This window comes from Notamacropus eugenii, chromosome 2 (genome assembly GCF_028372415.1).
Source record: "Notamacropus eugenii isolate mMacEug1 chromosome 2, mMacEug1.pri_v2, whole genome shotgun sequence".
Classification (NCBI taxonomy): domain Eukaryota; kingdom Metazoa; phylum Chordata; class Mammalia; order Diprotodontia; family Macropodidae; genus Notamacropus; species Notamacropus eugenii.
The window spans coordinates 433,391,797-433,416,610 of NC_092873.1; the positions used below are offsets into that span (position 1 = coordinate 433,391,797).

The 24,814-nt window shown below is 40.2% G+C and overlaps 1 protein-coding gene across 1 annotated transcript in view; it reads left to right on the forward strand.

The window, feature by feature from the left end:
* Positions 1 to 694: 694 nt before the first annotated feature.
* The window catches only part of RAB7B (RAB7B, member RAS oncogene family), a 32,570-nt gene continuing 8,450 nt past the window's right edge, over positions 695 to 24,814 (forward strand). The window contains exons 1-4 of the mRNA XM_072648028.1: positions 695 to 935; positions 19,034 to 19,102; positions 21,291 to 21,417; positions 22,525 to 22,740. Coding sequence (XP_072504129.1) covers positions 19,050 to 19,102; positions 21,291 to 21,417; positions 22,525 to 22,740 — 396 coding nt within the window. The 5' untranslated portion in view covers positions 695 to 935; positions 19,034 to 19,049. The remainder of the gene's footprint in view (positions 936 to 19,033; positions 19,103 to 21,290; positions 21,418 to 22,524; positions 22,741 to 24,814) is intronic.

Sequence of the window (24,814 nt, forward strand, 5' to 3'; positions counted from 1 at the left end):
TTGTTCCAGGAAGCCCAGCGTTACCAGTTCTTAGTCTAATCCAAGCAGCACCTTAAACAGCTTCATTTTCCCAAGGAACCCAAACCAACTCACCCATCTGGTCTCTTTAAACCTCCCACCCTTGTGGTAACGATTTGTAAGAACTTGCCCAACATCTCACATGTGTCTGTTAGGGCTAAGAGTTGGGGGTACGGGGAGAGGAAGGAAGACGGGAGAGCCTAACAGAGGGAGGGATCCAGAGATCTGAGATTAGGTTCCTTAAATTCTTACCCAATATTTCCACTCACTCCACCTGTGCTTTGGGATGCCTGATCTTTCACTGAGTTCACATGCCTAGTCTTCTAACAGCATCTCATAGGCACATGAATACAGGATTTCCAGTCTCCCGCCCCCAGAAAGGACACATTTTCAAATTCCTGGGTAGGTTCCAGCTGCAGAGGCAAAAGTTGTAAGTCTTTGGATCTGTTCTGTGGAAACCCAAGGAGAAGTCATTCTCCCCACCTCCACCCCCATGCCCGCAAGATAACTCTCTTTCCCTCCCCTTTCTGCCACCACTCATAACAGGCACAGACTTGTGCCCCCACTTGCTCCATGTTGAAGCTTCACTTCCTCAAACCCCCAGACTCCCTTTTGAATGAAATTATTCTCCAGGGACAGAATCGCAGCAACTCAGAGCATTGGCTCTCCCCCCTCCGCCCACGGTGTTGATGTCATCGGACTCAGCCTCTTTTGCAATTTTCCCCATGTCTGTGCATGAGAGGAATAGGGGAAAAACTGTTGGAGGAGGTGGCCTGTCTTATTTTATCTTCTTGCCTCTTTCCTTCCAAGCTTCTTTCCCTCCTCTGGTATCCCTGAGGGACTCCCCGAAGCCTCACACCCCCTGCCTGGCCAGTGTGGCTGCCCTGATCCGAGCTGCTGGACAGCCGCCGCTGCCTGTGAGTAACGTGTTAGTTTCATGGCCGCGTGTCAGCCTCTCGGTCAGTCTGTCTGTTTGTCTGTCTTGGTGTGTCCTGACTTCCCAAAGGGGAACTAGAGTGAACCTGGGTGCTCAGGGGTTTAGATCCAACTACAAAGGTGCTGGCAAAAATACCCACCCTAAAGGAACAATGCCTGGTCCGCAAGGGAGTTGCCAGGGCAGATGTTTCAGAAACAGCTTTGGCACTGTTGAGCTCTTCCCCTCCCCACCCCCAACTCCCTCCTTTTCAAGGAGAGCCCAGGGCTGAGCTTGAGCTGGGCAGGGCTGGGTTCTTAAACAGGAAGCAACAGCCTGATCCCTCCTGAAGTAGTCAAGATTGTGCATGAAAGAACTGCTGAGTCAGGAATCCGGCCAACTAACAGAGCAAGGCCTGTAGGGAGTCTGACCAGAAGCACTGAGTCCTTTAGCCCCTTTCATTGGGGCCCCCATTTCAACTTTGAGTCACACACAATAGAAAGGGCACCACAGTTGTGGTGTCTGTGCACCTACTGCCCTAAATATTCTGCTGTCACCTGCCCTGCTGGTCACCAAAAATCCCCCTTTCCCAGGTGCTGTCACAGTTTCTAAAATTCCACAGTTAGAGATTCATTCCTTTGGCTAATTTGATCAATTTTTGGACTCAGTGGCCTTCGCAGCTCTAATACTCTATGATTCATGTATGGCAGTACCATACTGCCTTTCAAGAAGAGTGGACCATGTGGGCTGTGAAGTCCTTTCTTCCTCTAGCATTCTGGGACTCTAGTACTAAAAGTATGACCCATGGTCCCTGCGTACAAGGAACTTACACTCTAAGTGAGGAGACAAAATTAAAAGTAGGAAGCAGAGAACATTAAATACTAATCCACTCGGTATTATCTTGGAAGTCAAAGGATCTGGCCTCATATTCAGCGCCATACTTTTTAGCTGTGAGACGCCTAGGAAGTCACCTTCCCTCTCTGGGTCCCATTCTTCTTATTTTAGAGAAAATAATAATTAGCTAGAAATCACATACCATTTCCATAGGATCATAAATTTTGAGCTTGGAATGGGCCCCATCTAATCCAAAGCCTTCATTTTACAGATGTGGAAACTGAGACCAAGGGAGGTTAAATGATTTCCCAGGTCACACAGTAGGATTTTCACAGATGTCATCCAACTCCACTATGTTTCTTCCCTTTTCAAGTAGTCAATGTGTTTTACATATGTTATTTCAGTTGATCATGGTAACAGGACTGTGAATTGATTACTGTAGGGTATTAGGGTTGAACTTTGGGATTTTTTTGACCCAGATATGCATTTGCATGGATGTAAGGCATTCTTCACTGTTGGCTGTGAACTGTAATCTTAGAGAATTACCTAGAGTGATGAAAGATTCAACAACTTTTCCAGGTTACCCAGGCATTATTATCAGATGTGGACCCTCAATCCACTGTGGCATGGGGACCCTCAAGGGGATTGGACTGGATGGACCAGAGGACTTATAAAGTCCCTTCCAGTTCTAACTAATACTTTTAAACAGGGGTGGGGAACCTGCAGCTTCTAGGCCACAGGTAGCCCTCTAGGTCCTCAAGTGCAACCCTTTGACTAAATCCACACTTCACAGAATTATTGTCATTATTCACAGTATCATTATTCTCACTTTATAGATGAAGAAATAGACTGAGAGACTGTGATAAATCTGATAATGTAAGCAAAATCGATGAATATTTACAAAAATATAAATCGCCCATATTAATGAAAGAGGAAATAGAATATTTAAATGATCCTATTTTAGAAAACAAAGATTGAGTGATACAACCCATGGTAGAATCTTACAACCGGCAAGGGGGTGTGGCAGGATTCAAACTCATGTCTCTCCTACCTGTCAGTTCAGCCCTCTTTGCACTATACCATACTGTCTTTCAAGAAGAATGGACCATGTGGTCTGTGAAGTCTTTTCTGCTTCTAGCACTCTAGGACTCTAGTATTAAAAGTATGACCCATGGTCCCTGTGCACAAGAACTTACACTCTAAGTGAGGAGACAAAATTAAAAGTAGGAAGTAGAGAACATTAAATATTTATCCACTCGGTATTATCTGACCATACTTGCAAATGGAGGCAGGAAAAGAGAAAGACTGAGTGTTTTAACTGATTGTTAATCTTCAAAATAATCATTGTGGTCCATGATTTTCACTGATTTCTTTAAAATAATGGCAGATACCACCTATTTTAGTTTCTTTTCAGACCCAAGAGATTCAGACTGTCATAGTGTCCAATTTCAGGCAACTCTCAGTGAAGAGAAAGCAGCGCAGGGCTGAGGGAGAGAGAATGTGTCCCTGTCCTAGGTGATGGTTAATGCAGGGAAATGATTCCCATTGGAGGAGGAGGCGGAAAAAAGAGGACAGATGGATTGACTGCCAGGTCTATGTTGTGACCTTCCCAATGCCCAGTGTTCTCCCCTTGACCATTCCTGCTCTCCAAAGGGAGGGAACCTGCTGGCTCTTGATAGAATCCCTCCATCAGTTTACCTCTGATGACTTGGGCTAGAAGGGAAAGTACAAGAGACGAGGTTATTGAAAGAGGGCCTTCTGTGAATTCCAGCTCTAGAGGACCTTCTTCAGGGTGAGTCACCCAGTGGCCCTCACTAGGGTAAGACTCTTTGTGTCTGAGTCAGCCCTGCTAATGCTCAGGCATGTGGATTGGATAAGGTTTTACAAGGTCACCAGACTCATGGCAAGGAGCTGAGCAAACAAATGAACAACAGCTGGCTCCCTCATAAGAAAGGGCTGCATTTGGATCCAGGAGATCTGGGTTAAAATCCTGGCTCTGATACTTAGGTGGCAAAACCTCTCTGAGCCAGTTTCCTCATAGAATCTAGTATTGAAAGGAGCCTTAGATATCAGTCAATCCAAGTACTTTCCCCTACTTTATAAAAGAGGAATGAGGAAACCACAACCCTGAAGAATGAAGTGATGTACCCAACATCAGATATGTTATAGTAGAATTTCACTCTACCACAACATAGTTTAATTCTTTGGTAGCAGAATTTAAAGGGACAGATAGGTGGTACAGTGGATAGAGTGCTGGGCCTGGAGTCCCAAGGACTAAACTTCCTGACTTCGAATCTGGCCTCAGACACTTACTAGCTGTGTGACCCTAGGCAAGTCACTTAACTCTGTTTACCTCAGTTTCTCCATCTGTAAAATGAGCCAGACCACACATACAAAAATATTTATAGCAGGTCTCTTTGTGGTGGCCAAAAACTGGAAATCAAGGGGATGCCCATCATTGGGGAATGGCTGAATAAATTGTGGTATATGAATGTAATGGAATACTATTGTGCTGTAAGAAATGATGAATGGAAAGACTTCAGAGAGGCCTGGAAAGATTTATATGATCTGATGCTGAATGAAAGGAGCAGAACCAGGAGAACTTTGTACACAGCAACAACCACAGTGTGCGAGGATTTTTTCTGGTAGATTCAGTACTTCATTGCAATGCAAGGACTTAAAAAATTCCCAGTGGACTAGAGGCAAAATGCCTTCCACATCCAGAGAAAGAACTATGGAATTTGATTGCAGAATGAAGCAGACCATTTTCTTTGGTATTATGGTTTGTTTTGTTTTATGATTTCTCCCATTCATTTTATTCTTCTATGCAACATGACTAAGGTGAAAATGTATTTAATAGGAATGTATGTGTAGAACCTATATAAGATTGTATGCTGTCTCAGAAAGGGAGTGAGAAGGCAGGGGGGAAAGAGAAGGAAGGAGGGGAAAAAAATCTAAGATATATGGAAGTGATTGTAGAACACTGAAAACAAATAAAATAATTTAATAAAATAAAATGAGCCAGAGAAGGAAATGACAGACCACTCCAATATCTTTGCCAAGATTCTTAAAGAATCAGAGTAGACTGAACAACAACAACAAAGCAGAATTTAAACCCAAATCCTTTAATGAAGAGTCCAATGCTTATTCATTCAACAAACATTTATTCATTTTCCTGTAATATGGAGACTGCGTACTTGTCTCTTTAGATAAGAAACACATAGCTGTAATACACAACATTGCCCTACACAAAGCCTTTCCTGATCAACTGCCCTGCCATCTCCCAGCTACTGGTGCCCGTCAGTCAGTAAGCATTTATGAAGTGCCTACTAGGTACCAGACACTATGCTAAGTAGGGATATAAAGAAAGGCAAAAGTGGCCATCTAATCCAAATCCCCCATTTCACAGGTGTGGAAATTGAGGTCAAGGGAGGTTAAATGATTTGCCAGGTCACACTGTAGGACCTGTGCTGCCCTTTGCCACAAACAAAACTGTTGCAAATATTTTTATACAAAAATATTTATTTTTATTTATAAATTTAAATACAATATAAATTACAAATTATTTATAAATATTTATACAAAAATATTTATATGATTTCTTTGGTATTCCTGGATCAAAGGGTATGCATAGTTTTATAAACCTTTGGGCATAGTTCCAAATTGCTTCCCAGAATAGTTGGATCAGTTCACAACTCCACCAACAGTACATTAGTGTCCCAATTTTCCCACATTCCCTCCGATATCCAACATTTTCCTTTTCCATCATATTAGCCATGCTCATAGGTGTGAGGTGGTACCTCAGAGTTGTTTTAATTTGCATCCCTCTAATCAATACTGATTTAGAACATTTTTTCATATGACTATAGGTAGCTTTAATTTCTTCATCTGAAAACTATCTGTTCATATCCTTTGACCATTTATCAACTGGGGAATGACTTGTATTCTTAAAAATTTGACTCAGTTCTCTATAAAATTTAGAAATGGCACCTTTATCAGAAACACTGGCTGTTTCCCAGCTTTCTGCTTGAGGAGTAAGAAAGTTTGAAAGGAGAGGGGGCTGGTTACAACAAGCTTTGAATGTCAAACAGAAAATTTTATAGTTGATCCTGGAGATGACAGGGAGCCACGGAAGTTATTGACTAGGTGGGCAACATTGTCAGACCTGTGAAGACCCATTTTGCAGATGGGGAAACTGAGGTAAATAGAGTTAAGTGACTTTCAGGAAGATTCCTATAATACTGAGTTGGATTGTAGTGGGAAGAGAGCTGTGATAGGGATACCTCATCTCCCCCTGTTGTAATAATCCAGACATGAGATAATGATCATGAAGGTGGGGGCAGTGTCAGAGGATAGAATGGAAGGTAGATGAAAGATGTTATGAAGGTAAACTCAGCAAGCCTTGGCAGCAGGGAGATAAAAGAGAATGCCTCCCTTACAAATATTACTTGTATTTATTTTGTTCTTATTTAGATAGAATTCCTACATAATAGGTGCTTAATAAATGCTTTTTAATTGAAACGCTTGCTCTTCTTTTCCCTACTGAGAATAATAATACAGGGTATCCTAAATATCTTAGTTCATTTTTAAGCTTTATTAAACTTTAAAAGTATAAATGCTACAAATTTACAAAAAGCAGCATTTGAGAAGTTATACTTCTCTTTGAAATTTAGCATAATTGTTTTTTCTACTAGATATCATTTTATTTAATTTTTTTAACTTCGTAAAATTTTCAACAATGACTTAAAGGATTTGTGATCTTAGCCTTAGAATCATTCAAAGGATGAAGTTTTTATGCATACATGACAGTTTTGATGTGACCCCACCAAAAAAAGTCCAGTAGGAATAGGTCAGGTGACCAAGGTGGCCAAGCAAGAGGTCCTCCCCTACAGATCCATGAGTCCGAGAAACTGTTACCCTGAAACTATCACAAACTCAATGAATAATGACAGGATACCCCATCTTTTCAAAATAAAACATTTAAATTTAGCATTCAAAAGTCAGAAAAATAAATAAGTAAATGAAATTTAAATCATTAGACTTTCAAAAGCTTTTTCTCCCAGGTTTTGTAGTATTTATACTTCTGAAGTTATTAAAGCTTGAAACTGCACTAGGACTTTGGGGATACTTTGTACTTGGGATTTGAACTACTTGCCTCATAGGGCTGTTTCGTAGAAAGCACTTGTAAAACCTAGAAATGACATATCAGCCAACCAAACTAAGCAGTACAAAGAAAGAAAAGAAGAAAATGAAACAGTCTTTGCCCTCGAGCAGCTTAAGTTTTAATGAGGGATTAACATCTCTCCCTTCTCTCTTTCTCTCTCTCTCTGTCTCTTTTTCTCTCTCTCCCTCTCTCTCTCTGTATATATACATATATATGTGTGTGTTTGTATCTATGCATGTGTATATATATATGTATACATATATTTGTGTGTGTGTGTAAACACACACATACACACACACACACACAAAGCTTGCAAAATAACCTTGGGTAGGAAAGGGGAAAATACAAGTTGATTATTATGGTCAGTCTTCATAATAATGCTGGTGTGTGCGTTGCCTGATTTGGGGCAGCAGTTTAGAATCATTTATCTTTCAATCAATAGACATTTGTTAGATACCTGCCACGTGCCAGGCCCTGTGCTAAGCACTACAGATACAAAAAGAGACAAAAGACAGTCCTACTCTTAAGGAGCTTACAATCCAATGGGAGAACAACATGCCAACAAATACATACAAAGTGAGTTAGGTATAGGATTAATAAGATGCGCAATTAAAAGAGGGAAGGCATTGGAATGAAGAGGGGCTGAGGAAGGCTCTTGTGGAAGATGGGATGTTAGTTGGTACTTAAAGGAAGCCAGAGAGGTCAGTACATGGACTTGAGGAAGGAGATAATTCCAGAGAGAATGGGAGACAGAGAGAATGCCTCGAGCTGAGAGATGGTGTGTCTTGATTGTGGGACAGTCAGAGTTTTAATGACTTTCTAGCACAGTTGCCTCTTGGGTAGCTAGGTGGCACAGAGGATAGAGCACTAGGCTTGGAATCGGGGAGGCTCATCTTTCTGAGTTTAAATCTAGCCTCAGACACTTACTGTGTGACCCTGGGCAAGTCACTTAACCCTGTTTGACTCAGTTTCCTCATCTGTAAAATGAACTGGAGAAGGAAATGGTAAATCACTCCTGTATCTGCCAAGATGGGGTCACGAAAAGTCAACATGATTGAAATGACTGAATAACAAAAAGGTAGCGTGGTGGATAGAACACCAAATGGCCTTGGAGTCAGAAAGATCTGAATTCAAATCTGGCTTGTACAACTTCTTGGGGTAATAAGTTTTAGCTTCTCTGAGACTCAGTTTTCCCCAAAATAAGGATAATATTTGTGCTTCCTACCTCACAAGGCACAACGGCTTTGTAAGCCCTAAAGAACTACATAAAGGTGGCTTATTATTTTCATTGTTTTTAAAAATTATACTTTCACTATGCAAACTCTTGGGACCTGGAGAGGGTGAGTTTCCAGACTTGTGACTTTTCTCAGTATAGAAATCTCTCCCCTTCAAGAATGCAGATTAGCAACTTATCTGTGACTTATCACCTTAAGAGAGTTGCCTGGGACACTGAGAGGTTCCTTGATTTACCAATGATCATGGAGGCAGTGAGGTTCAGGGGAAAGAATCACCGGCTTTGGAATCAGAAGACCTGAGTTCAAATCGCACATCTGATCCATCTCCTCACTCCACACATTTGTACTGGCTGTCCCCCACTCCCAGAATGTTCTTACTCTCCACCCAACCACCTTCCTCCCCTGGCATCACCTTCTATTTGCACTGTTATTTACATAACATGTGTAGTTACTTATATGTTGTCTACCCTATTAAAATGTGAGCTCCCTGAGGGCCAAGCCTGTTTTTGCCTTTCTTTGTATCTCTGCTGCTTATCTTAGTGCCTAGAAGACGAAGACTTTAGTTTAAAGGCCAAGGTCTCCCACTGCATCCTGGGTCATCTCTATTTGTCCTGATCCATATCTCATCACTGGACCCAGCTGACTCAGGAGGAAAAAGTGAGGCTGATGACTTTGCTCAGCCCTCCCTCACTTAGGTCCAATTCACATGCATGTCATGGCATCACTTCACTCCTCTTCGAGAAGGAAGGACAAATAAGTGCCTACTGACTGACTGCTTGATACATGAGACATTATGATAAGAGAAGATCCAAAGGTGAACAAAGTAATGTCTTCCTTTCCCTCAAAGAAAGGAGAAGCTTCCATATAGCAAGGACTCCCCCATTCTTAACCCCTATCCCCTGGATCATTTTAAATATCCCTCTTTAGACATCCACCAACTCTGCAGATCTATTGGGAGCTAAAGTAAAACAAAAAAGTAAAGTAAAAGTAAAACGAAATCTCACGAAGTGTTCCAAGTTGAGATTCCCCCATAGCTTTATACACAAGGCAGGGGAACATTTTCCTTTGTTTCTAACACCTTCTCAGGGATGCCCAGTACTTTGTTGGCCAGTGCAGCCTCTTGGGCAAGTGTCCTTAGGAAACAGTCGACAGAGACTCCTGAGCCTTTTCCTAAGTCAACATTGATATTCAAGGTCCATCGCTCCACAAACATTGGGTTATTTTTCCCTGCTTTGCCAGTCCTTCCCATGGCCCAGGACCCACACCTAGGAGAAACTTGACCCAGGTTGAAGGTGCAGCCTCTGGCTGTGGGACAGAGCTCTTTCTGGGCATAGTCTGCAAGAAGACCAGACCAATACTTTTGACCTCACTGACTCTAACTGAACTATCCCACAATAAATAAATAAATGTGTAAACCAACAAAAACTATTGCTTCATCCATAAATTTCGGGAGCTGGATTAAATGAGCTCTGAAGTACCATTCAGCTCTAAATTCTCTGACTATTTTTTTTTTTGGTCCCAACCTATGATTTCATTTGATTAAGGAAACTCCTATGTGGAAGTTCATCTCTATTTTATGGTCTTAGAAATAAGAAACCTGGAGTTTTCAAATTGTTTGGTCTCAGGATCCCTTATGCTTCTGCAAAAATATTGTGGTACTTTCTCTTTTTTACTATATATTTTATTTCATTAAATATTTCCAATTATGTGTTAAAAAAATTGTCATTTCTTAAAATTTTGAGTTCCAAATTCTCTCCTTCCCAATCAAGAAGGCATACAATGTGATTGTACATGTGACTATACATGTGAAGTCATGCAAAACATATTTCCGTATTAGCCATATTTCAAAAGAAAACACACACACACACACCCAAAAAAAAAGAAAAAGAAAGAAAGTGAAAAAACTATGTTTCAGTCTGCACTCAGAGTTCATCAGTTCTCTCTCTGAAGGTAGATAGCATTTTCCATCATGGAGGTCTCCTTATACCCTTAAAAATTACTGAGGACCCCAAAGACCTTTTATGTGTGTTATATCTATTGATATTTACCTATTAGAAATTGAAACTAATAAAATTTTAAGTCCTTTATTTACTAATTCATTAAAAATAACAATAATAAGCCTGTTACATGTTAATATGTTATTGTTCAGTTGTTTTTCAGTCATATCTGACTCTTCATGGCCCCATTTTGGGGTTTTCTTGGCGGAGACACTGGAGTGGCTTGCTGTTTTCTTTTTCAGTTCATTTTACAGAGGAGGAAACTGAGGCAAAGAGGGTTCATTGACTTGCCCAGGGTCACACAGTTAGTAAGTGTTTGAGGTCAGATTTGAACTCAGGAAAATGAGTCTGATTCTAGACCCAGCGCTCTATCCACTACAACACCTCATTGCCCCACATGTTAACATAAATAGCACACTTTCATGAAAAATAGCTACATTTTCCAAAACAAAAAAAAATAGTGAGAAGAGTGGCACTGCTTTAAATATTTTGTAAATCTCTTAAATGTCTCATTTAATGGAAGACAGGGGAATCTCCTATCTGCTTCTGCAGTCTATCTCAATACATTTTTCTGTTTGAAGGATACAAAGAAAATCTGGCTTCACACAGATAGGTAGCTGGAAAAAGGAGGAGTATTTTAATAGGCAAATATTATTGTTATTATTAAGATAATAGTAGTTTTGACCTTACAGAACCTTTGAAAGAATCTTGGGACCTCCCAGGGGTCCATGGTCCACACTTTAAGAAGTGCTGCTATAAAAGGTTGCCTGAGACACTGAAAAATTGGATGACTTGCTGACACAGCTAGCATGTTTCTCAGAAAGGGCTTAAATTCAAGCCTTTCTGATTCTAATCTTGGATTGCTGTCCATTATACCATTTTGCCTTTTAAATCCTATGATACCTCTATGAAACATGACTAAGATGAAAATGTATTTAATAAGAATGCGTGTGTAGAACCTATATAAGATTGCATTCATCTCAGGGAGAGAGGGTGGAGGGAGGTGGAAAGGAGTGGGGAAGGAGGGGGAGAAAATCCAAGATATAGGGAAGTGATTGTAGAAAACTGAAAACAAATTAATTTTTAAAAAATAATAAATCCTATGATATAGAGTTATAATAAAAATAATAATAGCTTACATTTATATGGTTAGAAAAGGCTTTCACTTTCATGATCTAATTTGATTCTCACAACAAGTCTGTGAAAATAACCAGAACTGATATTGTTAACCCTCCTCTGCAGAAGAGGAAACTGAGGTTTAATGAGGCTGCTTGTTATCACACCATAAGTGGTTGTGCTGAGACTCAAATCCAAGCCTATGTATTGCAAAGCAGAATAGAAATGAGGGTATTATCTACTGTTCTGTATAATCCTTCCTCTAATATAGGTAAGCAAGACTCAGTTTCCTCATCTGGCAAAACAGGGTTAATAATACCAGTTCTGGTTATCTCATAATGTAGGGATCAAATTAGATGTTGGAAGAGAAAGTCTTTTCTAACCATATAAATGTAAGTTGCTACTATTTTCTTCATCTTCATCATCATCATCATCATCGTTGTTGTTAACATACAGTATTTAAAAGGCAACATGATGTAGCAGCGAGAGATCAATGATACATAACAACGGATTGTTGGGTTTTCCTTTTTTTCTTCCAATTTTTAAACATTTTTAATTAAAGTTTTGAGTTTCAAATTCTACCCTTCTTTTCCTCCCTCTCCTCCCCCCTCCCTGAAAGGGTAAGCAATCAGATAAAGGTTATACATGTGCCATTATGTAAAATATTTCCATCTTAGTCATTTTGTACAAGAAAACTCAAATAAAAGAAAAAAAATGAAAGTGAAAAATAGACTCCAAATATTTTATATTCCCTACAGTTATTTTTAATGAAATTCTTTTTCTATCTCTTGATACTAGACTTTGTTAGTAATATGTAGAAATACTGAGGATTTATATGGGTTTATTTTGTATCCTGCAACTTTGCTGAAATTGTTAATAATTTCAAGGAGTTTTTAAGTTGATTCTGTAGAATTTTCTAAGTATAACATCATATCATCTGTAAAGAGTGATAGTTTTGTTTCTTTGTTGCCTATTCTAATTTCTTTCATTTGTTTTTATTTTCCTATTGCTGTAGCTAACATTTCTAGGACAATATTGAATAATAAAGGTGATAATGGGCATCCTTGCTTTACCCCTGATTGTACTGGAAAGGCTTCTTTCTAGCTTATCTCCATTACAGATAATGTTTGCTGATGGTTTTAGATAAATATTACTTATCATTTTAAAGTAAACTCCGCTTATTCCTATGTTCTCTAGTGTTTTTAATAGGAATGGGAGCTGTATTTTGTCAAAGGCTTTTAAGCACCTGTTGAGATAATCATATGATTTCCCCTGATTTTGTTAATGATATGGTCAATTATGCTGACAGTTTTCCTAATATTGAACCCATCCTGTATTCCTCGTATAATTCCTACTTGGTCATAATGTATCATCCTTGTAACATATTACTTGTGATCTCTTTCCTAGCATTTTATTTAAAAATTTTGTATCAATATGCATTAGGAAAGTTGGTGTATAATTTTCTTTCTCTGTTTTGGCTCTTCGTTATTTGCATGTCAACACCATATTTGTAGCATGTACCTTTCCAAATAGTTTATATAGTATTGGAATTAATTTTTCTTTAAATATTTGGCAGAATTCACTTATGAATTCGTCTAGTCCTGGGGATTTTTTCTTAGGAAGTTCACTGATGGCTTCTTCAATTTCTTTTTCTAAGATTGGATTATTTAAGTATTTTATTTCTTCTTCTGTTAAGTATTTTATTTCTTCTTCTTCTTCTGGGTAATTCATATTTTTATAGATATTCATTCATTTCATTTAGATTGTCAAATTTATTGGCATGTAACTGGGCAAATAGCTCCTTACAATTGTTGTAATTTCCTCTTCATTGGTCACCCCCTTTCATTTTTGATACTAGCAATTTGATTTTCTTCTTTCCTTTTTTAAAAATCAAGTTAATCAACGAATTATCTATTTTGTTGGGTTTTTTCCCATAAAACCAACATCTAATTTTATTTATTAGTTCAATGATTTTCTTGCTTTCAGTTTTATCAAGCTTTTCTTTGATTTTCAGGATTTCCAATTTGGCATCTAATTGCGGGCTTTTAATTTCTTTTTCTGTTTTTTTTAGTTGCATGTCCAATTCATTGATCTGCTTTTTTTCTGTTTTATTGTCTCATCATTGTCATTTTTTAACAAAATTATTGATTTTTTCCTATGATTTGTTCTCGGACCCACTTGTTTTTAAGATTAAATTATTTAATTTCCAATTAATTTTTAATCTCTCCATTATCTATTATTAAATGTAATTTTTATTGCATTGTGATCTTAAAAGGATGCATTTACTATTTCTGCTTTTCTGCATTTGATTGTGAAGTATTTATGTCCTAACACATGGTCAATTTTAGTACAGCTGCCAAGTACTGCTGCAAAAAAGGTATATTCATTTTTGTTCCTATTCAGTGTTCTCCAGAGATCTATCATGTCTAAGTTTTCCAGAATTTTATTCACCTCCTTTACCTCTTCCTTGTTTATTTTTTATTAGATTTATCTAGTTCTGAGAGAGGAAAGTTGAGGTTCCCCACCAGTACAGTTTTATTATCTATTTCCTCCTATTACTTACTCATTCAACTTCTCCTTCAAAAATTTAAATGTTGTACCATTTGGTGCATGTATGTTTAGTATTGATATGACTTCTTTGTCTATTGTACCTTTCAGCAAGATATAGTTTCCTTCTTTATCTCTTTTAATTAGATCTATTTTTGCTTTTGCTTTGTCTGAGATCATGGTTGCTACCCCTACTTTCTCTGCTTCAGCTGAAGCGTAATAGACTTTGCCCTAGCCCCTTACCTTTACTCTGTGTGTTTCTCTCTGCCTCAAATATGTTTCTTGTAAACAACATATTGTAGGATTCTGATTTTATTTTTTATGGGTGTCTATGTTTTATGGGTGAGCTTATCTCATTCACATTTATAGTTGTGATAACTGTGTATTTCCCTCCATGTTATTTTTTGCTTGTTTATCCCCCTCTCTCTTTTATTCCCCCATCCTTTCCCTCCTCACAAGTATTTTACTTCTGATCACTGCCTTTCCCAAAATACCCTCTCTTTTGTCAGTCCCCCCTGCCCCTTCTTACTTCCTTATAGGGTAAGATAGATTTTTATATCCAATTGTGTGCCTATGTTATTCCCTCTTTGAGTCAGTTTTGATGAGAGTAAGGTTTAAGACTTGCCTGCCAACACCCCTAGCCCCCACCATCTTCCCCTTCACTATAATAACTCTATCATGCCTCTTTTAAGATAATTTATCCAATTCAATCTCCCCCACCTTTTTTCTTCCAGTGCAATTTTTTTTCTCATGCTTTTATTTTGTTTTTTGGGGTATCATCCCATCAAAGTCACCTTGTAAGCACACTCTTTGTCTACATATACTTCTTCTAATTGCTCTTATAGTCATAAAGTTAAGAGTTACAAGTATTATCTTGCCATGTAGAAATATAAACAGTTTGACCTTATTGAATTTCTTATGTTTTCTCTTTCTTGTTTCTTTTTTTTTATCTTTTTATATTTCCCTTGAGTCTTGTATTTGGAGGTAAAATTTTTTATTCAACTCTAAAGTCTTTTAATTAGAAGTACTTGAAAGTCTTCTATTTCATTAAATATCCATTTCCCGCCCCCCCAGAAAGATTATGTTTATTTTGCTGGGTAGGTGATTCTTGGTTGTAAATCTAACTCATTTGCCTTCCATTGTATCATATTCCAAGCCCTATGGTTCCTTAATGTGGAAGCTTCTAAATCCTATGTAATCCTGACTGTAGCTCAATAACATTTGAATTGTTTCTTTTTGACTGTTTGCAATACCTTCTTCTTGATCTGTGAGTTCTGGAATTTGGCTATGATGTTCCTGGGAGTTTTTATTTTGGGACATCTTTCAGGCAATGATTGGTGTATTATTTCAATTTCTATTTTGTCCTCTTCTTCTAATATATTAGGGCAGTTTTCTTTGGTAATTTTTTGAAAGATGTTGTCCAGGCTTTCCTTTTTTTTAATCATAGCTTTCAGATAGCCCAATACTTCTTATATTTTCTCTCCTACATCTATTTTGTGGGTCACTTGTTTTTCCAATGAGAAATTTAACATTTCTTCTATTTTTTTTTACTTTTTATTTTATCATATCTTAGTGCCTTATAGAGTTATTAGTTTCCACTTGTTCAATTCTAAATTATAAGGAATTATTTTCTTCAGTGAGCTTTTGTAAACTTCCTTTTCCATTTGGCCAATTCTATTTTTTTTAGGGAGTTATTTTCCTTGGTATATTTTCGTATATCTTTCCCTATGCTATTGACTCTTTTTTCATAATTCTCTTTCGTTACTCTCATTCCTTTTCCCAGTTTTTCTTCTACCTCTCTAATTTACTTTTTCAAATCCTTTTTAAGCTCTTCCCAAAATTTTTTTTGGGCCTGATACTAAATTATACTTTCCTCTGAGGCTTCACATGTAGCCATTTTGACACTATTGTCCTCTTCTAATTTTATGCCTTGATCCTCCCTATCACCATAGTAACTTTCTATAGGCAAGCTCTTTTTTAATTTATTTTTTTGCTCATTTTTCTGCCTTTCTTGTGACTTGGTGTTTTTATGTAAAAGTTGAGCACTGGTCCTGTAATGTCACAAGCTTTTTATGCTGGGGCTCTGGGTCTTGCTGCTGGATTTCACTGGGCTTCAAGGCTTAGCTGCTTACTTTCTCTGGAGGGTAGGGTTCCCTTCTGGCTTGTATTGGGGTGGGGCCTCCTTGTTGGTTTCCCTTGGGTATGGAGTGTAGCTACTCACCTGCTCCAGGGGTGGGACCCTGTTGTTGGATTGCTATGGAAACAGGGTCTCTCTGCTGGTAGGCCCCAGGGGCAGGGTCTTACTATTGGCCAACCCCAGGGTAGAGCTTCACTTCTGGTCAACAGTGGAGTCAAGGCCTAGTTAGTGGCTTGTACTGGTGGTAGGGTGGCTGGGGTTGGTCCTTGCTATGCTACACAGACTGCACACTTGCTAAGGGGGCTATTGGTGTGTAGGAGGAGGGCCTCCCTGGTGGATCATCCCAGGCTTGGAACCTTGCTTCAGGCCCCTTACTGTGAGACTGGCTGCTGCTGCTGCTCTTGGACTTCTCTCCCCTCCTACCCAAGTGAGGCAGACCTCTTTTTCTGGGCTGATGAGCTGCTTCCCTTCTCTTAGATCAATTCTGAGGTGATTTTCTAGTTGTATGGAGGGGAATTTGGGAGGGATTTGGAGGGGGTCCTTCCTCACTCTGCCATCTTGGCGCTGGAAGTCGACTGCTGGATTTTCAATTCAGGTGAGGGATGAGATTATAGCTCTGCATTCTACTCATACCTTCTGATTCATGATAAGTAAATGAGTGAATGAGTAACAAAGTATTTATTAAGCATCTGCTACATTCAGAGCACTGTGTTCAGTACTGGGGGGTAAAAACAGAAAAGATAATCCCTGTTTTCGAGGAACTCACATCCTAATAAGGAGAGACAATATATAAAGGAGATGTCCATGGAAAACCCTCATGTTCCTTGGGTTATAATGGCAAAAAAGATGGTAATGCCTCTTTAATATTATTTTCATTAATAAAACTATATTTCTGATGTTGACAGTGCCAAGGACTTTAGCAGCAAGAACTTTCTCTTTTTTTCTCTTTTGTATTTTCATTTTTTCTTTTCTTTTTTAAAATGCTTTTATTTTATATTCAAACTCCAGAACACAAATACAGAATAGAATAAAGAGACAAAAACATATCACAAACTTAAACATTGGAACTTAAATACAAAGTAAAAAAGGAGGGAAGAATATCATGTGCATAGAAGAACATAAGAGATTCAAAATATGTAACAATGAATTTCATTTCAAGAAAGCTTGTATGATAAATATTACACATTATGTTGAATGCTGTCCATCTTTTCTTTGATTTCTTGTAAGTTTTCCCTTGTTCTCTGCTGCGTATTTTTTTTTTTTACTTTGTAAGAACTTTCTTTTCCAAGTCATTAGATTATGAGTTTCTTGAGGCCAGGGACTGCCCTTTGCCTCTTTTAATGTCCCCAGAGCCTAGAACAGTATCAGGCACATACTAAGTGCTTAATAAAAGTTTATTGATTGATTTAAATCTTCAGGATCCATGGATACTAATTAGTCAAGGATTATTATATCTACGGAAGCATTTCCAGGCTGCATCTCCACAGGGCTTGAGTCCTGGCTGATGGTTGTGGGAATAAGGCTAGAAGGAGGGTGTCCACTATTCTCAAGGTTCTTCAGTTCAAGGTCCATCCAAGTCTAAGGGGAAGTGGTGGTCCATTTGACTTGCCTGGCACATGCCACCTTCTGTCCCCTCCCTTAGGGTCCCTTGTGACTGCAATTAGACTGGCTTTCCTACCCTAATGGGTGAGTGTCAGTTAATAGGCTTTTGGTGAGTCTGGTTAGCCCTTCTCCACAGGAATTGCTACCCTGAATGATCACTTCAGTGACTGGGCTGAAAACAGGGTCGGTGGCCTGGGGATTGTGCGATGGAGTGCTCCTGAATTCACCTGTTTGTCATGGCATTGGGTCAGATGTTGGTATTGGTAAGAGCTAGGTTGGTAGACCAATTGTCACAGGAGTTGCTCCCTTAAGGATAGTGACAGTGGAAGGTTCTGCTACTCAGAGTTCCATGTATCGTCTTCAAAATATTAGATATTTCAGCTGCCTAGAAGCTTTCATCATAGCTTGGGACAGGGGGATAGATACAATGACCTATGGAGTTCTCTTTTAGATGTTATTAGTGTATAATAATTATAACGTAATAACTGACATTTATTGGGTACTGCTTTAAAGTTCCCATTTGTCTATTTATATAATGTGTTTTGCACATTTTAAATGTTATATGAATTTCAATTATTAGTCTTTAATTCTTAGAAGTCCTAGAGGTATATTATCCCCATTTTATAGATGGGGTCAACTAAAACTCACAAAGGTGAAGTGATTGCCTCCAAGAACACACAGTACATTTCAGAAGCTTGATTTAAACCCATTCCTCCATGCTGATTCTCCAAACAGATATGTATAACTTTGGTCTTTATACTTCTCTGTGCCTCAGTGTGTCCATATGTACAATGACCAGAAGACAAATGCTAAAAGATCTCAAGGGCTTCTGGCTTCATGCTCCACCTTAAGCAATAGCAGTGGTGAAAAGTTCTAGGCCACTGAGGTCCTCAAGTCCAGGTTCCATTGAGCTGCCTGGAAATGAAAGAAGGGACAGCCCTGGGAGATGGTATGCAAGTGGATTTGAGATTGGAAACACACTGAAATAACTTTTCTATTTTGCAAAGAGCATCATTAATGCACAAAGAGGAGGAAGGAGGGATTCCACATTGAACGTAGAAACACCGGGTAACTTATATCATCCCTCCCAAAACCTCTAAGACAGAACCATCCTTGGTCCCTTATATCAGACCTTTATCCTATTCTCCATGTGCCCTAACCCTGGCTGTCAGGGGTTCTTCAGTGTTTGGTCCCAGCCTTACCTTCCTAGATGTCACAGAGTCAACTTAGTGAGCATTTGTTGGACCATGAGATAGTAATACTCTGGACTCCCCCCTCCAGTTTAAAAAATGTAAAGGGGGCTTTCTTTTCTTTAAGAGGAAAACAAGTCAACCTGAGTTCTGGGCCAAGAGCAAGTTGTTCCAGGGTATGTCAAATGAGGAAACACTAATCAGAAGGCAATCGGTCTGGGTGAGTAAGACCACCATGGACACTGGAACCAAAGTGTGACTTATTTTTCTCTTCCCACAGGTTTCCCAGTTCCTCTATGGACCCAAGGAGAAAGGTCGACCTGAAGCTCATCATTATTGGAGCCCTAGGGTAAGACGAAGCCTGCTCTACATCCAGTTCCAGAATGAATGCAATTGTATCTGACTGGGAACAGTCCCTTGCCCCAAGGATAATGAGATAGATGTCTTCCACTCAGCTCTACCTTCTGGGAGTCCCTGAGCTTGGGGGTTACACTAGGAAGGGAGTCTTGCTAAATTAAATGTCTTTCCCATGGCCATACCAGTCATATGTGTAATAGGAAGCAGTCCTGTCCAGGGGTTCGAGGCTAGGCGTCAAGAGACCTGACCTCTGGTCTTGATTCTTCCAGTTAACGAGTTGAACTTAGTTATTTAATTGCTCTGTGCCTTACTTTTTACATCTGCCAAATGGAGATAATAATACCTGATTCATTTCCTTAGAGGGTGGTTTTTAGGATCAGATGTGAAGACAGATGTGAAATGCTTCTAAAACATTAAAAGTGCTATGGTAACATAAGGCTATTACTATTGATAACTTGTGAGCAGTTCATACACACACACACACACACACGCTCTAAATTGTAACCTCCTTGACAAAAAGGATTCTATTGTTTTTTACATTTGAATCCTCCGTACTTAGCACAATATATCAATATTATTACATTTATACATCAAGAATCTATACTTTCTCCAGTGTAGGTGCACTTGGTGTGGAAATTCCATTCGTTCATTCACTAAGCATTTATTAAATGCCTACCATATGCAAGGCATTGGCAATATAAAGACAAAATTAAACCTTCTCTGACCCCAAGAAAGTTATATTCTATTGGGAAGAGTAACATATACACAAATAAATACATTTAAATACACACCAAGATACAAAGTAATTTCCAGGAGATGGCTCTTGTAACTGGGAGGATCAGGAAAGATTTCCTTGAGCAGAGTTTTGAAGGAAGCTAGGAAGTCTATGAAGCAAAGGTGAGGAGGGAGTGCTTGAGTACAGGGGACAGTCCAGACAAAAACATACAGATGGTGATGGAATGTTGTATATGGGGACAAGAAAGTAGATCAATTAATCTAGGACATATAGTCCGTGATGGAGAGTACCTTGCTACCAACCTGTTAAGGTAGACTGGTGCCACATTGCAAAGAAGTTTTTAAGCCATACAGAGAAGTCTGAATTTTTTCTTAAAGGCAATAAGAAACCACTGGAGTTTTCTGAGCAGGTGAGTGACATGGTCATACCTGGGCTTTAAGAATATCAATTGTCAGCTGAGTGAGGGCTGAGTTAGAGAAAATTGAGGCTAGAGGCAGAGACCAATTAGTCCACATGATGAGGGTTTGAAGCATGGTGTTGGCCCTTTTAGTGTGGAGAAGGGGATGGATATGAGAGATGTGGGTAGCTCCTCAAGGAGAAAAGGCTGAGACTAAGTTATTTACTGATAGTCTCTGACGCTCTAGTGAGCGTCAGAGTCACGATTTGAACTCAGGTCTTCCTGGCTGAAAGTACAAAATAGTATACACTACACCATGCTGCCTCTCATTGACTATTGTTAATAATAATGATTTTGATAGTCCTATCACCTTACATTACAAATGTATAATACTTTCAAAGCATGAACTTTTAAAATCAGAAAACCTGAATTCCAATCCCAATTCAGTTACCAACTCGTTAATTTGCTCAGGCAAATCATTCCCCTTCTCTGTGTCAGTTTCCTTGTCGGAATTAGATGATTTCCTAATTCCCTTCCAGCCCTAAATCCTGTGGCCTATGACACATCTATTAAATTGTTTGATTCTTACACTAACTGCTAATAGGTGGAGCAGGTATTATTATCCCCACTTGACTGATGAGAAAATCCATGCACAGAGTTGAAGTGATTTGCAGTAGACCATACTACTTTAATGAGTGATGAAAATGATGATGGTCATGACCTAAGGGAGCTGCCTCCCTCCCAAACTTTAACTGGGTCTGAAACATTTTCCTTACCAAATACCTTGAGGAACTCTCCTCCACCCACCATCTTGACTAGTCCCTCTTCCGGGAGCTGTTCCCAAAAGATTTCCAGCTCTAAGAAATTATGTCTGGACATAAGGAGCTGTCCCTCACAGACCGAGTCCAGGACCAAGAACTCTGGGGACTGGCCTCCACAGAATGAAACAGAGCCCTGAGAACCATGAAAAGATTTTGAGATGTGTGTGTGTGTGTGTGTGTGTGTGTGTGTGTGTGTGCGTGTGTGTGTATCTCTATGTCCCCTCAGAGTGGGAAAGACCTCCCTCTTGAATCAGTATGTACACAAGACTTTCTACGAGGATTATCAGACCACCCTGGGGGCCAGCATCCTCTCCAAAATCATCATGGTAGACAACACAACCTTGAAGTTACAGGTGAGCAAGGCTACCCCTCCCCTCTGTGTTTGGACAGATACAAATCCTCCCAGGTCCCTTGGGCTGACTCAGATCCACCTACATCCATCAGTCATATACTAGAGTACCAGGGGGTCTAGAGGAAAAAAGCACTGATAATAAATCTGTAAGTTTGGATTCTAGTACTGGCTTGATTGATTATCCTCCCATTAGTTCTGGCAGTTCTTGAGGGTAGAGACTGTTTTGTTTATGTCTTTGTACCCTCAGCACTTAGCCTTAAACACAATAGAACCTTAGGTCCTCATGAGAGGGTTGAACTGGATGTCCCTAGTTGTTGTTTAGTTGTTTTCAGTCATGTCCTACTCTTTATGACCCTATTTGGGGTTTTCTTGGCAATCGTACTCATTTGTCATTTCCCTCTCTAGCTCATTTTACAGGTAAATAAACTGAGGCAAACAGGGTTAAGTGACTTGCCTAGGGTCACACAGTTAGTGTCTGAGCCTTGGTTTGAATTCTGGAAGAGAAGTCTTCCTGACTCTAGGCCTGGAGCTCTTTCCACTGAGCCACCTAGCTGTCCTAGATCCCTTACAGCTCTAGATTTATGATCCCATGATCCAGTGTTCCTAGACACTTTATAAATATCTCTGGAATTTGAATTTGAAATTAACTGCTAATGCTAGGCAGGTTATTTGACCTCAGTGCACCTCAATTTCCTCATCTGTCAAGTGGGATTATAATCCCTGTCCTACCTACCTCACAAGCATTTTGTGAAGAGAAAATGACATAATGAATATGAAAGTGCTTTCCAAAAGTTAAATGGACAATGCAAAGATATTATAATGTTCCAAATCAGAAGGGGACAAGGGATGGCTTGAGAGTGAACCAAAGTGTTGGCTCCTTGACCAAACCAGTCAACCAATCAATCAATCAATATTTATTTAGCACCTACTATGTGCCAGGCACTGTGCTAAGCACTAGGGACACTAAAAAAGGCAAAAGACAGCCCCTGCCTTCAAGGAGCTTACAATCTAATGACCAGAGAGAGAAAGGAAAGTTTGGATGAAAGCTGACATGTGAACCTTCCTCAAGCTGCTTCTTCCAAGTGTATGCTGGGGTTTTCCTTTCCAGATATGGGACACAGGAGGTCAGGAGCGGTTCCGCTCCATGGTGTCCACCTTCTACAAAGGCTCAGATGGCTGCATCCTGGCCTTTGATGTCACTGATCGAGACTCTTTCCATGCCCTGGACACCTGGAGGGGGGACATTCTCCAGAAAACAGTGCCCACAGAGCAAGTTTTCCCCATGGTGGTACTGGGGAACAAGATTGACCTGGATGATCGGGAGGTAAGGAATAGGCTGGGTTGGGCTGGGTAGTGGGTAGATGCTAGCACCTCACCCCTAAGCCTTTTCTTTACATACCTTTCCAGGTGTTGTGATGAAGGCCCAGGGGTGCCAACCTACTCTGTTATCAGAGAGCAAGCAATGCTCCCCCAGCAAAAGCCTTTGGTCATTTAATTCAACAGTTTAATTTATTTCTTGCATGAAGATACTGTATTGAACACAAAATAATATAGAATTATATTAAGCTATGGTACAAAATAATACATAAATGAACTAAGCCAAATGTGTGAGATCTGAGAGGAGAATATTTATTTTGAATTTGGGGGTATGGAAAGACTTCATATAAGAAGTGATACTTAAATTGGGCTTAGAGGATGGGCAGGGACTCAACAGGGAGCAGGGTGTACCAAGGTGGAAAAGCACAGGATGTGAAAGAGGGACAGTGAGTAGTCCAAGCAGGCCTCAAGAGAAGGAACTGTGGCGTATGACTCCCCTACCTCAGAGCTGGTGGCCCAACCCCCAGGGACAGGAGGAGTACCAGGAGAAGGAAATGAGGAGCTACCTGAGTCACAGTGCAAGAGGAATTCACCAGTGCCCAGACAGAAACAGAGAGACAGAGACTGAAAGGCTGATGGGAGACAGAGAGAGAGAGAGACAAAGACAGAGACAGAAAGAGAGAGACACACAGAGAGATAGAGAAACAGAGAGACAGAAAGATAGAGACCTCTTAAGAGGCTGATGGGACACAGAGGGACACAGAGAGAGACAGGGAGAGAGAGAGAGAGACTGAGAGGCTGATGGGAGACAGAGAGAGAAAGACAGAGACAGAAAAACAGAAAGACACACACAGACAGAGAGAGAAACAGAGACAGAAAGATAGAGACCTCTTAAGAGGCTGACAGGAGACAGAGGGAGACCGAGAGAAAGAGGCACAGAGAGAGAGAGCTGATATGGAGATGATCCTGAGATGGCAGGTGGGGGAAGTAGGGGGTAGGGGAGGGAGAATAGAAGGTAGGGAAGTTATGTATTTCAGCTCCCTGTGGGTCCTGAAGTATGAGCAGAGGCCTGACTATCTGTCCACAAGTCCCCACCCACTGGACCTGTGTCAGCCAGTTGTCCATCTTGGGCTCAGATGAACAATGCAGACATTGTGAGGGAGGGAAGAGAGCCCAAGGGGAGGGGATTTGGGCCGTGCTGCCCCTCCAGAGCCCTGAAGGCAGGAGAGAAGAGGAAGTGTGATGGTACCTTTGATCACAGACAAGACCAGCTCCCCTGAAACTTGTGGAAAATAAAGCAGTCGATACCCTGAAGGAAAGGAGGCAGCTCATCCTCCCAATTGTCATGGGGCATAACTAAAAATGAGGCCAGAGTCCAGCTCCACGCCCACCGGGTTATCTCCTGCAAGCATGAATCTGAGGGAGAGAACCATTGTAAAGGATAGAAGGGCTGCCCCACAACAGGCTGGGCACCTCCCCAGATCCTTGGGCCACTGCTGCTTCCTCTTCTCATAGGAAAGGGATCCAACTCCCAGACACAGACCCAGATGGGGTGGGGAGGGTTGGGCTGCTGGCCAGAAGGGATGAGCGCTCAGATTGCCTCCCAGCTTTCAGGTTTATGAAACAACTTTCCCCATAACAACCCTGTGAGGTACCCGTGCAAATATCCCCATCCCCATGGAGCTCAGAAAGACCAAATGATTTGCCTTTAGTCACACAGCAATTGCCAGAACTGGGATTTGACCCCAGTTCCCCAACCCCAAATCTAGATCTCTTTCCACTATTCCAGGTTTGCCTTCAGAGATATCTTTCCTCACCCCTATTCCTGACAGGGCTCCCAAGCTTCTACCATCACTAGCTATGGGAAACTACAGTCTATCCTGGGAACTGGAGGGAAGACAAGAAAAAGGCAAAGCTAAACACCAGCTCAGGTGCTTGAGCATGCACAAACACGCACACATGCACACACACACACACACACACACACACACACACACGGAGTGTGGAGTGAGTGAAGAAGATTAAAAGAACAGAGATTCTTCAGCAAACACACACCGCACCACCACCACCACCACCATCAT